The 17,125-nt window shown below is 42.6% G+C and overlaps 1 protein-coding gene across 2 annotated transcripts in view; it reads right to left on the reverse strand.

Moving 5' to 3' along the window:
• Positions 1-17,125, reverse strand: part of LOC307130039 (NLR family CARD domain-containing protein 3-like) — a 54,070-nt gene that overhangs the window by 35,732 nt on the left and 1,213 nt on the right. The window contains exons 1-6 of one of the 2 annotated variants that reach the window (XM_079822895.1): positions 13,618-13,677; positions 7,430-7,543; positions 4,309-4,422; positions 3,459-3,572; positions 3,103-3,198; positions 1,239-2,966 (exon numbers count right to left, since the gene is read on the reverse strand). In XM_079822895.1, the coding sequence (XP_079679021.1) occupies positions 1,239-2,966; positions 3,103-3,198; positions 3,459-3,572; positions 4,309-4,422; positions 7,430-7,543; positions 13,618-13,622 (2,171 nt within the window). In that variant the 5' untranslated portion in view covers positions 13,623-13,677. Of the gene's footprint in view, positions 1-1,238; positions 2,967-3,102; positions 3,199-3,458; positions 3,573-4,308; positions 4,423-7,429; positions 7,544-13,617; positions 13,678-17,125 lie in introns of those variants that run through there. The other variant, XM_079822894.1, reaches the window with a different exon arrangement.

The following is a 17,125-nucleotide window of genomic DNA, read 5'->3' on the forward strand; positions in this document are numbered from 1 at the left end:
TATTGAGAATACGTGCTTTCGGTAGCTGTGGTCGTCAAGTCTAGTCTAACAGTATAAAACACTATAATTTATTTACATTTCAGGGAGAAGATTAGACAGCAGAGGAGGAGACACTCTAAACCAGGGTTCCTCAAACTTGGTCCTGGAGGGCCACTGTCCTGCAGAGTTTAGCTCCAACCCTGATCAAACACAACTGAGCAAGCTAATCAAGGTATCCAAGATCACTAGAAAGAGCACAGGAAGCCGTGTTTAATTAGGGTTGGAGCTAAACTCTGCAGGACAGTGGCCCTCCAGGACCGAATTTGAGGAACCCTGCTCTAAACAAAAGAATGCAAATGTTGTATAGGTAAAAGGGACACACTCCAAACATTACCGTGTCATCAGTCCTAATTCAATCAGCATAAGAGTGTCATTCAAATGGTCAGGAAGTGCAATAAGACAAAAGACTAATGTCTCAAACACTTACGCTGTACCTCGAACTGTAAAACACAATGTATTTCAAACATATCCTTAAATGTGTAATCGTGCAGTCTCAAACGGACAGCTGCATCCTAGTGAGGTTGTGTATTTCCTAGACCAGTTCTTCTGAGGCTTGTAGACTCCAGTCCTCCTCAGCATTAAACACTATGGGACGCTCTAGTAAGTGCTCAAGGCTACGGCACACGTGTTCCCGCCCCCACGGTCACGCCACCAAAATACTGTTCAAACTTCATTTTGAAAAAATACTTTGTATTAAAGATCTTTATATTAACTGGCTTTTCTATGAATGCAATGCAATGAATGACAGCCGTCTGTGTCTCCAGTGGCTCACATTATTGCCAGTTTAGTGTTGAGTGATTAATTTACACCAAAATAAAAGGTAACGTGTGCCTTCATCTCTGAAAACATTATTTGTGTCTTGCATTTCATAATGAACTCAGATAAGCTCAGTGCGTTCTCCAGCAGGTCTTTATCATGAATGTGAATGTGTGCAAAGGATTGTGGGTGATTGAGCTGAATTAAAAATGCGAAACGAAGGCTTCCGTCAAAGGATCCTTCAAACTGAGACGGCCTTCAGAGGCGCTTGATGACGTCGAGATATGCAGCCTTACTAGGACACAGCCTCCATTTGAGAAACACCCACAAATGTACAATATCCCAGAAATCAATCTGTGCCCCGTGATTTAAACACCTCTGATCTGTGTTTCTCTTTGTACAAAATGTTTTAGACTGTAATGACTGAACTCAGTGTTACTTACTGATCATTTCTGCCTCCAATTAAGCTGTTCAGGTTAAACTGCAGCATCGTCCACTCTGAGGACAACAACACAAAAACTAAAGCTGACCACTGAGATGAGGAGAGTTTCACTTCACGTAATCCTCCAGAGCTCGTATGAGGTTGAGCTTCGTTCACTAGTGAAAGATCGCCCAGTTCATTCAGACAGTGAAACAGATTGATGTATTTATCTGGAGAGGGATTCTCACTGATCTTTTCTTTAATATAGTCAACTGTGTTCTCATTGTTGTGAGAGCTGTTTCCTGTCTGTGTCTTTAGTTCTTGTAAGAGACTCTGATTAGACTTCACTGACAGACCCAGAAGGAAACGAAGGAAAAGGTCCAGATGCCCATTTTTACTGTCTAAAGCCTCATCCACAGCTCTCTGATGGAGATCAGATAGTGAAGCTGTGTCTCCATTAGTTGGTTTGTTAATCTGGTCAAACACATTGATGTTCTTGTTTATAAAGGAGAGATGCACATATAGAGCCGCTAGATGTTCCTGAATGCTCAGATGAACAAAGCAGAAGACTTTCCCCTGATACAAGCCCAACTCCTCTCTGAAGATCTGAGTGCACAATCCTGAGTACACTGATGCTTCTGTCACATCAATGCCACACTCGCTCAGGTCTTCCTCATAGAAGATCAGGTTTCCTTTCACAAGCTGCTGATACGCCAGTTTCCCCAGTTTGACAATCATGTCTTCATCTTTCACTTTCTTCTCATAGTCCTTCTCATGTTTGATGTTGGTCTGAAGGAGCAGGAAGTGTGTGTACATTTGAGTGAGAGTCTTGGGAATCTCTCCAGTCTCTGCTCCACTCAACATCTTCTCCAGAACAGTGGCTGAGATCCAGCAGAAAACTGGGATGTGACACATAATAAAGAGGCTCCTTGATGACTTCAGGTGTGAGATGATCCTGTCGGCCAGACTCTGATCACTGATTCTCTTCCTGAAGTATTCCTCCTTCTGTGGGTCACTGAAGCCTCGTACCTCTGTCACTCGATGGACACACTCAGAGGGGACGAGATCAGCTGCTGCGGGTCTGGAGGTGATCCAGATGAGAGCAGAGGGAAGCAGATTCCCCGCAATGAGGTTTGTCAGCAGCTCATCCACTGAGGCTGATTTAGTCACATCACACAACCTCACATCGCTCTGAAAATCCAGAGACAGACGACACTCATCCAGACCATCAAAGATGAAGGACACTTTATACTGATCACTGGATATTTCCATTTCTTTGGTTTCAGGGAAAAAGACATGAAGAAGATCTGAAAGACTGAGTGTTTTGTCCTTCATCAAGTTGAGCTCTCTGAAAGGAAGTGGAAATATGAGCTGGACGTCCTGATTCTGTTTCCCTTCAGCCCAGTCCAGGATGAACTTCTGCACAGAGACTGTTTTTCCAATGCCAGCGACTCCCTTTGTCAGCACAGTTCTGATGGGTTTGTCTTGTCCAGGTAAAGGTCTAAAGATGTCACTGCATTCGATCGGTGTGTCCTCTGTTTCTGCTCTCCTGGACTGTGTCTCAATCTGTCTCACCTCATGCTCATTATTGATCTCTCCACTTTCACTCTCTGTGATGTAGAGCTCTGTGTAGATCTCATTCAGGAGTGTTGGGTTTCCCTGCTTTGAGATTCCCTCACACAAACACTCAAACTTCTTCCTCAGATTTGATCTCAATGTGTCGAGGACTTCAGCAGGTTTAGAGTTATGGCTGTAAGATTAAAATATCCCATTATTGCACAAGTTAGAGAAGTAAATAACCATAGATCATAAAATGGATGTCATTGACGTCAGTGATGTCATTGCAGCTCCTAAAATTAATCAACAACAAAAGTCCCACATTTTACCTGAAACCAGGACACATGCTTTCATTAAAGTCTTGTGGTTGAATCACAGGCGTGAACACAGTTTTGTTTTTAACTGGTCTGGATTGAAGATTTGACCTTAAATCAGAATGAAGAGGGTAAAGAATCAGACACACTGATATTGATGTAATTGTGTCATTAACTGAGTAACAGACCAACAGCTTTTACAGTGTGTGAATGTGTTAACAATACAATACATAGAGCTTTACACAAGAGCACAATGATCATCATTAATAGACTGAAACTTACAGGATCTGAACTCATTACACTGATGTATATTAATAATAACTTCATAAATATCAAATACTAGAAGCATAACTTTTATAGAGATGATATACCTGAGATCAGGCCGTGTGTCTCCACTCTTAAACTTCATTGGCGGATTCATAGACCAGTTACTCTTCATAGACACACAGCTGGACTCTGGGTATGAGCTCTTCTGCTGGACTGAACTGGAACAGAGAACAGATTCAGTTTAATCTTTTAGATTACTGGGATCATTCTTTATGAGAGGAACCATATTAATATAAACACATTCATCTTTCATCAAAAACACTTTGAGTGCTTTAACATCTGTTACTGATTCAAAAAATGAAGCAAAGTGACTGAGAAAAACGATAATATTAGGAATTTGTAATTCAAAACAAACAAATTGAAAACAACTATAGAATTACAGAATGATTCAACTCAGGTGAACATCAACCGTGATCACATGACTCTTTTCAATGGCATAATGGAGGACGAAGGCTCAACCGACTTAAGAGAGCAATGTTTTGCTGACCTTTACAGATAAACCACATTACAGATATATGGATAGAAAACGGTACTCTTGGTGTGAAACATCACTGGTCTGAGAGACACTGTGAAGCTTTCAACAAATCTGAACCAGCGGTTAGAAAATTCCGCTCAATTTTACACCTACACTAAAAGAGTGACCCCTGACGCGATGTACAGGAGCATCTCAAGCTTTGACTTGGAAAGTGCTAAGCAACAAACTCAAGCCCCTCTTCTCTTTTACAGTGTGTGAATGTGTTAACAATACAATACATAGAGCTTTACACAAGAGCGCAATGATCATCATTAATAGACTGAAACTTACAGGATCTGAACTCATTACACTGATGTATATTAATAACAATTTCATAAAAATCAAATACTAGAAGCATAACTTTTATAGAGATGATATACCTGAGATCAGGCCGTGTGTCTCCACTCTCAAACTTCATTGGCGGATTCATAGACCAGTCACTCTTCATAGACACACAGCTGGGCTCTGGGTTTGAGCTCTTCTGCTGGACTGAACTGGAACAGAGAACAGATTCAGTTTAATCTTTTAGATTACTGTGATCATTCTCTATGAGAGGAACCATATTAATATAAACACAATTTTACACCTACACTAAAAGAGTGACCCCTGACGCGATGTACAGGAGCATCTCAAGCTTTGACTTGGATAGTGCTAAGCAACAAACTCAAGCCCCTCTTCTCTTATATCGAAATCCTCCGCCATTTCTCTTTAAAAAATTCTCATTTTAGACTCATGACCGGTGTTTTGCACTTCTGCGTTTGTCAATATGCATGCGTCAAGGGCTACTCTTTCGCCGTAACTCGACTTGTGTACCGATGACTGCAAGAAGCTAGTTATATTAGTCTATATATGGATATTTTTCTCACACAAACATGCCACTTCGCTTCAGAAGGCCTTTATTAACCCCTCAGAGCCGTGTGGAACAGTTATACGATGGATAGATGCACTTTTATGGACTTCAAAAATGACCCATCAAGTTCCATCAAGACCCATCAAATGCCATTATAGAGCTTGGAAGAGCCAGGGCATTTTTAATATAACTCCGATTTTATTCATCTGAAAGAAGGATGTCATATACACCTAGGATGACTTGAGGTTGAGTAAATCATGGGCTAATTTTCACTTTTGGGTGAACTATCCCTTTAAAATTCACTCTGTGTTTATTTGTTATTTTTGTCTTGTCATGATACTGTCAACACCGTAAAAATGTCACAGAGACAAATAGGCTAAATCAAATACGACATTCGTCCCTCAAAATTATAAGGCAAAAATACAAATAAACGAAAACTGTCGACTTTGCTATACTGCAAAATAATTTTTTTTAAACATCCATTCAAGAACCGAATGTTACTGACTGGAGACGTTTGTTTCGGTAGCCTACCGAATGTCTCTCCTCGTGTGAATGCTACCACTGCAGAAAGTTTTGTTCACTTCAAATTCAAGTGTGGATACGCTGTTGTTAAAGGATGTCAGGAGCGGCAGAGCTATTAAGAAAATATACTCCCGTGCCGCAAGAAAACTGATGGGAGAGCCACGGGAATGCAGACCTCTAATCAGGCGAATCGTTTTGCGATTTATAACCTGCGTTTGAAAAAACAACATGCGTCAAACATATTCAAAAACTAGTAATGCGTTCATAAACCTGTTCAAAAAAAGACAATGTTTTAACTCCCTTCATATCGTCAGTCAAATGTTTGTGAGCTGATGTGGCTTCTCTTCACAGAATGAGGCAGACAATGCATTATTTTATTGTAATCTATAAGTCTATGTCAATCAGCAATGCATACTTTATTATTATGAAAATACCCAAGAAGGCTTGAAGAACTCAAATACACTATACATTTTCGCAGTTGTGTGTTTATTGTGCCTCATTCATGAAACACGAGCAGAATGAATTTGTGTGTAAATCGTTCGCAAAGCCGCTCTGACGTAAATTTTCGGATTCACGAAAATGTTCGTATTTTCAAAATGTTAGTTGGTACGAAATTTTTTTACACCTGCTCCCTACCATGTGTAAATGGTGCGTAAAACATTTGAATGTTCTATGTTCTAATTTAGGCAAACTGATGACATTGCATTTTGATGAACTATGTAACATAATAATATTTCAAGAGTTGATTTGCCCAATTATTATTATTTTTTTTTACTGTTCAACGTTGGGTAATAGGCAGCGCTCGTCACTGTCACTTTTTACCAAGCAGGACAAATACTACACCGACCAATCATCCTACTTGTTCACCGACTGAACAACAATAATGGAGTTAATACTGCTTTTTACTGCATTTTTTGTATTCAGTAATATTCTTCAAAATGAGATACTAGTAACACAATACTGCCATGGATATTCTGTATCATAGCAATCAAAGTATATCAGCTGGAAAAACGCTACTCTTGCACCAGCTGGCCGTTTTTAGAATAGCATTGCATTTTTTAGCTGGCTAAAAAGGCTTTGGTGGACACACGATTATTGAATTAGTCTCTTTAGCATTTATGCAAAATACTGGAGCCAAACCTGAGAAAAAATTCTAGAAGATATGACCACGCCATTTGCAAGTGTAACTCATGGGCAGGGATTATGCTAATTATGACTGAGAGTGCACATGCATCCTATTTACGAATGTTTGTAATTCATTAATATGCACACGTTTACCTACCGAATCCATGGTATACGAAGCGTTTGTGAATCTGGAGGAGAGTTTTCATAAAGGTCCATTTTACGTGCAAATTACTCAGAATTTGCTCATATATTTACAAACGTTTCACGAATGAGACCCATTGTCTTCATGTTTAATCAATCGTTTCTATCTTCTTTATTCAGCTACAGCGCGAGCTTCACATTAAGGATTTCCTGAAAACTATTACTTCTCTGAGGCAAATATGGCATTTCTGCTCGAGGGCGCCCTCTGGCTTCCGGTATGAATGAAACATTTGAGTTAAAAAATAAGAAAAATAATACTTCTCTTTTAATAAATTTATATGACAATCCATATGTTTTTCTTCAATGTACATGAGTTTTCCCCCCACAGTGGATGCATAAGAGGTTCATATTTCATATTAAAGACATAGGCCTGGTTTCACAGACAGGGCTTTAATTAAGCCAGGACTAAGCCTAGTTCAATTAGGACATTTAAGTTGATTTTATAAACATGCCTTAGAAAAAACATTACTGGTGTGCATCTTGCGACAAAACAATGGCAGTGACATATTTTTTAAGATATGTCAGTGCAAGCTGCTTTCAGTTAAAACAGCTCAAACATGCATTTTAGTATGGGACTAGCTTAAACCTTGTCTGTGAAACCGGAGGATAGACTTTAAGAAATTGATATCACAGATAAAAAGCACAGATTTTTATAATAATAATATTTTTTTTACAAGATATCCTTAGATGTTTCTAATGTTTTTAGTCATAGGCTGTCTGCATTTTTTTAAGATTTCTGTAAAATAAAATATATATGTTCCCCAAATTGTGTTTATTGTGTTATGTTTTTAGAGATGATATACCTGAGATCAGGCCGTGTGTGTCCACTCTTAAACTTCATTGGCGGATCCATAGAGTGGTCGCTCTTCATAGACACACAGCTGGACTCTGGGTTTGAGCTCTTCTGCTGGACTGAACTGGAACACAGAACAGATTCAGTTTAATCCTTTAGATTACGGTGATCATTCTTTATGTGAGGAACCATATAATATAAACCAGTGGCGTAGGCAGAATTTTATTTTTGGTCGTGCCTGGGCAAAAGTGAGCGGGCACTTTCATGCGGGGCGGGGGGGGGGGGTCACTATCACTGTCAACATAAATTAAAACTCTAGCTACAACCTGTCCACATACAAAACACGAGCAGCGGTTACAACAAACGTTAGACACTTTATTTCCACTTTTTAAATGAAAATAAACGCCTTTCCGATCTGCCCTTATGAAAATCAACCATGGTTTTATTGTAGTAAAAATGTAGTAACCATGGTTATTTGGCTAATTGAATACCATTTATATAACTACAGTTTTACCACAAATACCATGGTTAAACTATGGTTAGAGAAGCAAAACCATGGTTAATTTGCAGTTACCATGGTTTTTACTATAATAACCATTTTTTTTGGGTTTTATTTGTAGTAAAACCATGGTTTATTTTTCGTAAGGGTGATATGTGATGGGAAAAGGAAGTACAAAAACCGGTAGTTCGGCAAAAGGCTGATTCGAACCTCATGTCAAATTGCGTCAAAACTTAGTGCCACGCACCTTCCCTACACTCAGGGCCGGCTCTGTAAATCTGGGGGCCCTAAGCAGGATAATTTTGGGGCCCTGCCTTGCAGTGAATAATGGAGTATTGCACTGCAAACCAGCAACTGTATACAATCTAACACTTACATATTTCATCTGTATATCTTTTAACATGATTGCCTACAATTATTTTACTGCTTATTAAAGTACACTCACTGAAACAGTAAAAGTAATGATTATAGATTTGCAAATTTAAGGTCAATTTGTTGTAAACAAATAAATATTAATGTGGCGGAGGGGGCGTGGTTCTGCGAGGTCTGTAGCGGGAGCGAGCAAAGACGGAGACGAGCGGTGAGTAAGTAGGTCAAGTGCAGATCACTAACACCTGTGTCTGATTCCAGTGATTGGCGTGGAGAGACCGTAAAAGCCGCTCAGTAGAGAGAGAGAAGAGAGAGAGATTGAGACTGGGACTGCGAGCAGACACCTCACTGCCAGAGATACAAAAAGAGAGACTGAGTTTGAGACTGACGTGGATTGTCAGTGTGACTGTTTTGAGTTAAAACGCCATCGTGCGTGTGAATTTGAGAAAAGGTGAAACTAATAAAGAGAGAGCAGTCCCAGTAAGCCGACCCCGTCTTCTTCCTTCCTACACCCACACGAACCAACAACATTACACTGGTGCCGAAACCCGGGAAGGGAGAAGAGTGCCGCCGCTATGCAGACCCCGCCAAAGACGCCACTTGCGGATCTGGTTGCATCGCTCGCTGGTCTTCATCAAGAGACCCACCAAGATCTGCTGGCCGTGAGGGCCGAACAGGATAAGCGTTTTGAGGCCCTCATTCGCGCCCAGCATGAAGACCGCGAGCTGTTCCGGAGCTGGATGGTCCGGGAGATTCCGGCCACCCCCCCGCCTACCACCGACTCGGCCGCCAACATCCACCTCTCGAAGATGGGCTCCGAGGATGATCCGGAGGCATTCATCGACCTCTTCGAGAGGTCCGCCGAGTCCCGGGGGTGGCCCCGGTCGGACTGGTCAATGCGGCTCCTGCCGCTATTGTCTGGAGAAGCGCAGGTAGCCGCACACCAACTGCCAGTCCAGAATCTCCTGGACTATGGAGACCTGAAGCGCGCCGTCCTACAGCGGGTCGGCCGGAGCCCAGAAGAACAGCGACAGCGGTTCCGGACCCTGACCCTCGGCGAATCCGGTCGACCCTTCGCCTTCGCGCACCAGCTCCGGGACTCATGCCGCAAGTGGCTGATGGCCGCCGGTGACGACGTCGAGGGAGTCATCGACCGTGTGGTACTGGAGCAGTTCATCGCGCGGCTTCCGCAGAAGACCGCGCAGTGGGTCCAGTGCCACCGCCCGACGTCGTTAACCCAGGCCATCCACTTGGCGGAGGACCACATGGTGGCGTGCCCCGGGGTCGGCAACCCCTTACCATCCGCCTCTCTCTCTCTCTCTCCCTCTCCTGTTGTCTCTCCCCCTTCTCTCCCCAAACCTGTTCCCCTTCCCAGGTCGCGTGGGATCTTACCGCCCAGACCAGCTCCAAGATGGAGGACCGGCGGTTCCAGCGATCCAGCATCCCTTCCCCGGTCGCTCCAGAGGGGAGCGGCAACCGTCTCGGAGCCCTCAGCCTTTCCCTCTGGCTCAGCGCTCTCTCCGCGCCAATCATGGGACCTACTTCCAGCCACTAGGGCGGCGGGGAAGCCTGGGCCGGCTTGCTGGCGCTGCGGGGATCCGGGACATTTTATCGACCGCTGTCCCGTCATGGAGGTCGGGACAATGGTCCGGATCCCCGATGCTCCACAAGCTGCCCTCGATCAAGCTGGGCTGTACCTAATTCCAGTGAGTATCAAGGGGGGTACGTATCAGGCGTTGGTGGATTCGGGTTGTAACCAGACCTCTATCCACCAAAGCCTGATTCGGCCTGAGGCATTGGGTACCGGCCGCACGGTTACGGTGAGGTGTGTGCACGGGGAAGTGGTGAATTATCCGTTGCTGCCCGTGGATTTTCTATTTAGGGGGCAAAAGCATAGTGTGGAGGTCGCAGTTAACCCGCACCTCCGGCATCCGCTAATTTTAGGGACCAATTGGACAGCGTTTAATGAATTGTTGGGTCATTTATGTGCGGGTGCTTCTTGGGCTAAACAGGTAAACCGGAAAGAGTCGGTTGTGCAGGTCGGGGAGGTGGATTCGGGGCCTCTGGGAGCTGTTCCAGGGGAACAGAGCGGTCTTGAGTTGCCTCTTCTCACAGACCGCGATGATTTTCCCCTGGAACAATCCCAGGATGAGTCGCTCAAAAATGCGTTCACTCAGGTCCGTGCCATCGACGGCCACCTCCTCCACCCTGACCAGCCGATCTCTTATCCGTATTTTTGTATTTTAAAGGATAGGTTGTATCGGGTGACCCAAGACGCCCAGACAAAGCAGAATACAACCCAGTTGTTAATACCTAAAAGCCGCCGGGAAATGCTTTTCCAGGCGGCTCATTCCAATCCAATGGCCGGGCATTTAGGGCAAACGGCCACCCTTAACCGTCTAATGGCCCGCTTCTTTTGGCCGGGCATTCACGAGAATGTACGCAGATGGTGTGCGTCTTGTCGTGAATGTCAGTTGGTGAACCCGCCGGCCACCCCAAAAGCACCATTGTGCCCACTCCCTCTAGTGCAGGTCCCCTTCGAGAGAATTGGTATGGACCTCATCGGGCCATTAGAACGGTCAGCACGCGGGCATCGCTTTGCATTGGTCTTGGTGGACTATGCAACGCGATACCCGGAAGCAGTCCCGCTCCGCACTATTTCAGCGAAAAGTGTTGCGAGCGCTCTGTTTTCTTTGATCTCCCGGGTGGGAATCCCGAAAGAGATTCTCACCGATCAAGGCACGGCGTTCATGTCACGAACGATTCGCGAACTTTATGAATTATTGGGCATTAAATCGATCCGCACCAGCGTTTATCACCCACAAACAGATGGTTTGGTGGAACGATTTAATCGCACGTTGAAATCCATGATTCGTAAGTTCGTTCACGAGGACGCCAAAAATTGGGATAAGTGGCTAGAACCTCTGTTGTTTGCTGTTCGCGAGGTCCCGCAAGCCTCCACGGGGTTTTCCCCCTTCGAGCTTCTTTATGGACGTCAGCCTCGGGGGGTGCTTGATGTCCTTAAGGAGGCTTGGGAGGACGGACCTTCCGTGAGTAAAAATGAAATCCAGTATGTCCTGGAACTGAGAACAAAACTCCACACTTTGGGGCGGCTATCAATGGAGAATTTGTTACAGGCTCAGGACAAACAGAGACAGCTGTACAACAGAGGGGCTAGACTTCGTCAATTTGCACCGGGAGACAAGGTGCTTGTATTACTCCCTACTTCCACTTCAAAATTACTCGCAAAGTGGCAAGGACCGTTTGTGGTCACACGGCGAGTTGGTGATCTCAACTATGAGGTAGTACGCACAGATAGGGACGGAGCACGTCAAATATACCACCTCAACCTTTTAAAGAAATGGTCGGAGGCGGAGTCAGTGTTGCTTGCGACGGTGGTGAGTGGAGAGGATGATCTCGGGCCGGAGGCGGTTCAAAAGCCTCAATCACTCGCTCTGGCCCCGGGGGGGGATCATCTCTCGCCGTCGCAGCTCACTGACGTTAAAACAATACAAGCAGAGTTTGCTGACGTGTTCTCGCCCCTCCCTGGTCGCACGGACCTCATTCAACACCATGTTGAGACAGAGCCGGGCGTGGTAGTTCGCAGCCGGCCCTATCGTTTACCTGAGCACAAGAAAAAAATTGTTCAGGCCGAATTAGAGGCTATGTTGGATATGGGGGTAATAGAGGAGTCCAACAGCGACTGGGCGAGCCCGATAGTTTTGGTCCCAAAACCTGACGGCTCGGTTCGGTTCTGTGTGGACTATAGAAAAGTGAACGCGGTGTCGAAGTTTGATGCGTACCCAATGCCAAGGATCGATGAATTGCTTGATCGGCTAGGAACCGCTCGTTTTTACTCGACGCTGGACTTAACCAAGGGATATTGGCAGATCCCCTTGTCGCCAATGTCCAAAGAAAAGACCGCTTTCACCACGCCGTTTGGATTGCACCAATTTGTCACCCTTCCTTTCGGCTTGTTCGGGGCTCCCGCGACCTTCCAGCGTCTGATGGACAGGATTCTCCGGCCGCATGCTGCATATGCTGCTGCGTACTTGGATGATATTATCATCTACAGTGCGGACTGGCAGCGGCATATGCAGCACCTGCGCGCTGTCCTGAAGTCGCTGAGAAGGGCGGGGCTCACGGCAAACCCAAAGAAGTGTGCAGTTGGGCGGGTGGAAGTAAGATATCTGGGCTTCCACTTGGGTCATGGACAGGTGCGTCCCCAAATTGATAAGACTGCAGCCATTGCAACCTGCCCACGGCCTAAGACCAAAAAGGAGGTTAGACAGTTCCTGGGGCTAGCAGGATATTATAGAAGGTTTGTACCTAAGTATTCGGACCTCGCTAGCCCGCTGACTGATCTAACTAAAAAAGAGGTACCAGATACAGTTCAGTGGACGGAGCGGTGCCAGCAGGCTTTCACCCAGATAAAGGCGGCTCTGTGTGGTGGGCCGCTCTTACAAGCTCCTGATTTCTCTCTCCCTTTTTCTCTACAGACCGACGCCTCGGACAGGGGGCTGGGCGCAGTCCTGACCCAGGAGGTGGAGGGCGAAGAGCGGCCGGTGCTGTACATCAGCCGCAAGCTCTCTAAGAGAGAGGCGGTGTACAGCACCATTGAAAAGGAGTGCCTGGCGATCAGGTGGGCCGTTCTCACCCTCCGCTATTACCTCCTGGGCCGGGAGTTCACCCTCTGTTCGGACCACGCCCCCTTGCAGTGGCTCCACCGCATGAAAGATACCAACGCCCGGATCACCCGTTGGTATCTAGCTTTACAGCCTTTTAAATTCAAGGTGGTCCACAGGCCGGGTGCTCAGATGGTTGTGGCTGACTTCCTCTCCAGGAGGGGGGGGGGGAGGCTGCAGGCCGGATGGCTCCCCGGCCTGGTGCGGGCGGTGGGGGTATGTGGCGGAGGGGGCGTGGTTCTGCGAGGTCTGTAGCGGGAGCGAGCAAAGACGGAGACGAGCGGTGAGTAAGTAGGTCAAGTGCAGATCACTAACACCTGTGTCTGATTCCAGTGATTGGCGTGGAGAGACCGTAAAAGCCGCTCAGTAGAGAGAGAGAAGAGAGAGAGATTGAGACTGGGACTGCGAGCAGACACCTCACTGCCAGAGATACAAAAAGAGAGACTGAGTTTGAGACTGACGTGGATTGTCAGTGTGACTGTTTTGAGTTAAAACGCCATCGTGCGTGTGAATTTGAGAAAAGGTGAAACTAATAAAGAGAGAGCAGTCCCAGTAAGCCGACCCCGTCTTCTTCCTTCCTACACCCACACGAACCAACAACATTACAATTAATAATTTAGCATTAACAATATATAGCTAACTTACAACATTAGCCATAGTGGTATGCGGCTCGCTATGCTCTACTGAAGCAGCAGTAGAGTCACCTCCTCCAGCTGTTGAGATTACAATATAATTAATAATAAATACAGTATGCAGAGTAGATAAAACACATTAATTTTAAATTAATATTAAAGTACAATTAGACAACATAGTGAATTATGATTATAAAACTAAATTTTTTATTGGCAAGAGGAAAATTAGCTATGTTGAAGTTGCGCACAAAACTATTCAAAAGAAAGGCAGTGGGAAATATTTACTTGTGTCAGCCTCCTGAAATGTTTCTCCACGACCACCAAAATATTTAAGAATGGCTCCTCCTGAGAAAGTGACATTTAGTTTTTTACAATTATGTTAAGGGTAAATTAAAAGAAATCCAATGTTAAATTATATTATTTAATTATTGGTTGATTAACTCTTACATACTGTTCATATTTTAAACCTTCACAGCATGGACTGCATTCACTGTAAAAAAAAAATCAGGTGCCCAATTGAAAATTTTCTAGTGAGCGATCACATCTAAAATTTTCAGTTGGCCAAATTTAATTTCTTGAATTTTAATTGAATTAAAATGTATCAATTCACATTAATTCAATTTGGCCAACTGAAAAATGTAGATGTGATCGCTCACTAGAAAATTTTCAATTGGGGACCTGATTTTTTTTACAGTGTTCTTTACTAAAATTTACCACAAATTCATTTTGCTTTTAGGTGTCTTGTATCGATCATCATTCAAAAATGTTTCAGAGAGGACACTGTGTTTTCTTTAGGTTTAAATGGTCTGGGCGATTTAGCTTAACAATATATAAAATATTTCATTATAGTATATAGATTAATATTTATTAATAATCTTTAATTGCCTATTAAATTAAGACCATAAGAAAAAGCTTGTATCTAACTGCTTTATTTTAAACTTCATTTTGATTTTGACTGTCAGATGATTGCTCTTTCTCTTCCTATTACTTTCTTTCTCTCGAATGTTCTTAAACTATTTTTTTATTGTAATAAGCGTCTATTGAGACAAAGATTTTTCATTTTTTTCTTTCCCAGAACTAGTGTAGGTCATGTAACGTTAACTGTTAAAAAGAAAATACATTCATAGGAGGTTGGTCTGTCTCTACGCGATCTGTAGCCCAGAGCTGGGGCCGACGGCTGGACCATAGCGCAAGCAATGTTGATTCAGCATAATCGACGGACAGCTAACGTTATGCTGCGTTCACACCAAACGCAAATAGAGTGTCTGGCGCGAGTGATTTGATTTCAATGTTAAGTCAATGGAAAGGCGCGTTGACGCGCGTCTAGAGGTCCCGCGGCGCGGAAGGCGCTTTTCGCGCGGTGCGAATGACGCGAATTGAGCGTCTTGCGTGATAAACTGCGGCGACGCTGGCGAGTGCAATCTGTAGTTAGGGGGCCCCCTAGAGGCGGCGGGGCCCTAAGCAGCCGCTTAGTTCGCTTATAGGGAGAGCCGGCTCTGCCTACACTATCACGACTGACAAATACTGATAACTGACGGCTTTTTAGAATGAACGCGCGCTTGGAATTGAAAAGTCTTAACGTTACTTGTGGCCTGATGGATGAATATGAAGGTAAATTGATGCCTTAAAGAATCGCAAGCGCAGGGTAAGATTTGTGAAAGTGTACATAAGATTGCAAGCGTAAATTAAATTAGCATTTGCAAGATAAGTTTAGTAAAGTTGTAAATTGCCTTTCAAGTGTAAGAAAAAAATATTTGCAGCATTTTACTGTCATTCGTAAGTGTAATTCATGTATTGTGAAACTGCAGCTTCATGTTAACGCAAAATAAATATGATCTGTATTCTTCTGACATCCATTTTTCCGTGCTAAGACTTTTGACATGTTTCTTTCGCTAAGATACGGCCAAAATCATTGCACGACTGTGAACATCGATTTGCAAGCGAAAACATCAGAGTCAGGAACTGCAAAACAGATTGACCGTGTAAAACCAACCTTTGTGTAAAAAAATTAACTGTTGCAAATGTCTAAATGACTTGTTGTGTACGTAGGGAAAAAAGTTCCCGAAAGAAACTGATTTGTACAGTTCCGTCTTTCTTTTAACTGCGCTTAAAGTTTTGGCACGATTCTCTCACTCGCTTGAGTTTTGCAAGCGCAAGGAGGAAGGCGGGTCCACCTTCTTCTGTAGCCAATCAAATGAGCTGCTCGCTGACTCTCGATTTACCCTTATCTGATTGGTTCAATAAAAACCCAGACGCCAAAACACATCTTTATCTTCATTTGGCCCAGCATTCTGAGCTAGTGTGTTAATAAATAAATATATTCAGTGTATCCTTATCATCATCATCATCATCATCATCATGCCATGCTATTAGTTTGTTATCCTGATGCTGCTAAAAGTATAGTATCTGCACTACTGCATGCTTAATTTCACCTGTTTACTGATCAGGGGCGTTTCCAGAATTATTATTTTTATTATTATTATTATTATTTTTAGTAGTAGTAGTAGTAGTAGTAGTAGTAGTGTTAGAATTAAATTATTATTTTTCCTTTAACATGTATTTTAAGGGCACCATGTATCACCTGTAATCGTTTAACCTCTAGATGGCTATATATCCCTATAAACATAAACATGGCTGTGTATTCCCTGTTTGCTGAGTTAGTTTTTAGTTAGTTTTTATTTGATTTGTGTGTGTGTGTGTGTGTGTGTGTGTGTGTGTGTGTGTGTGTGTGTGTGTGTGTGTGTGTGTGTGTGTGTGTGTGTGTGTGTGTGTATATATATATATATATATATATATATATATACACATATATATATATACATATATATATATATATATATATATATATACATATATATATACATATATATATACATATATATATATATATATATATATATATATATATATATATATATATATATATATATATACATATATATATATATATATATATATATATATATATATATATATATATATATATATATATATATATATATATATACATATATATATATATATATATATATATATATATATATATATATATATATATACATATATATATATATATAAATATATATATATATATATATATATATATATATATATATATATATACATATATACATATATATATATATATATATATATATATATATATATATATATATATATATATATATAGTATCAGTTTTGTATTAGCCTACAGTCAAATCTGGACACAGAGAAAGCATTTTGTTACATCTAGCTACATATAATAGCTTTATCAGTCAAACTATAGTAATTAGAATCACCAGGACGATATTTCAAAATATATAAATGAGTGTTAAATACCATGAAATGTTGTCTGAAAAAGTCTTAATCAGAATGGTATTATTGGGTATTAAAGAATGGGTATTAAATGTTTTGATTGTAAAGTTTAACATCAGCTCGTGTAAGCAGATTATATAATATATAACATTTCAATGCGATTCCAAACCAATCCAATAACGACACACCAGCTCAAAGTTCAGGAT

The sequence above is a fragment of the Gobio gobio genome (genome assembly GCF_949357685.1).
Source record: "Gobio gobio genome assembly, chromosome: 8".
Taxonomy (NCBI): domain Eukaryota; kingdom Metazoa; phylum Chordata; class Actinopteri; order Cypriniformes; family Gobionidae; genus Gobio; species Gobio gobio.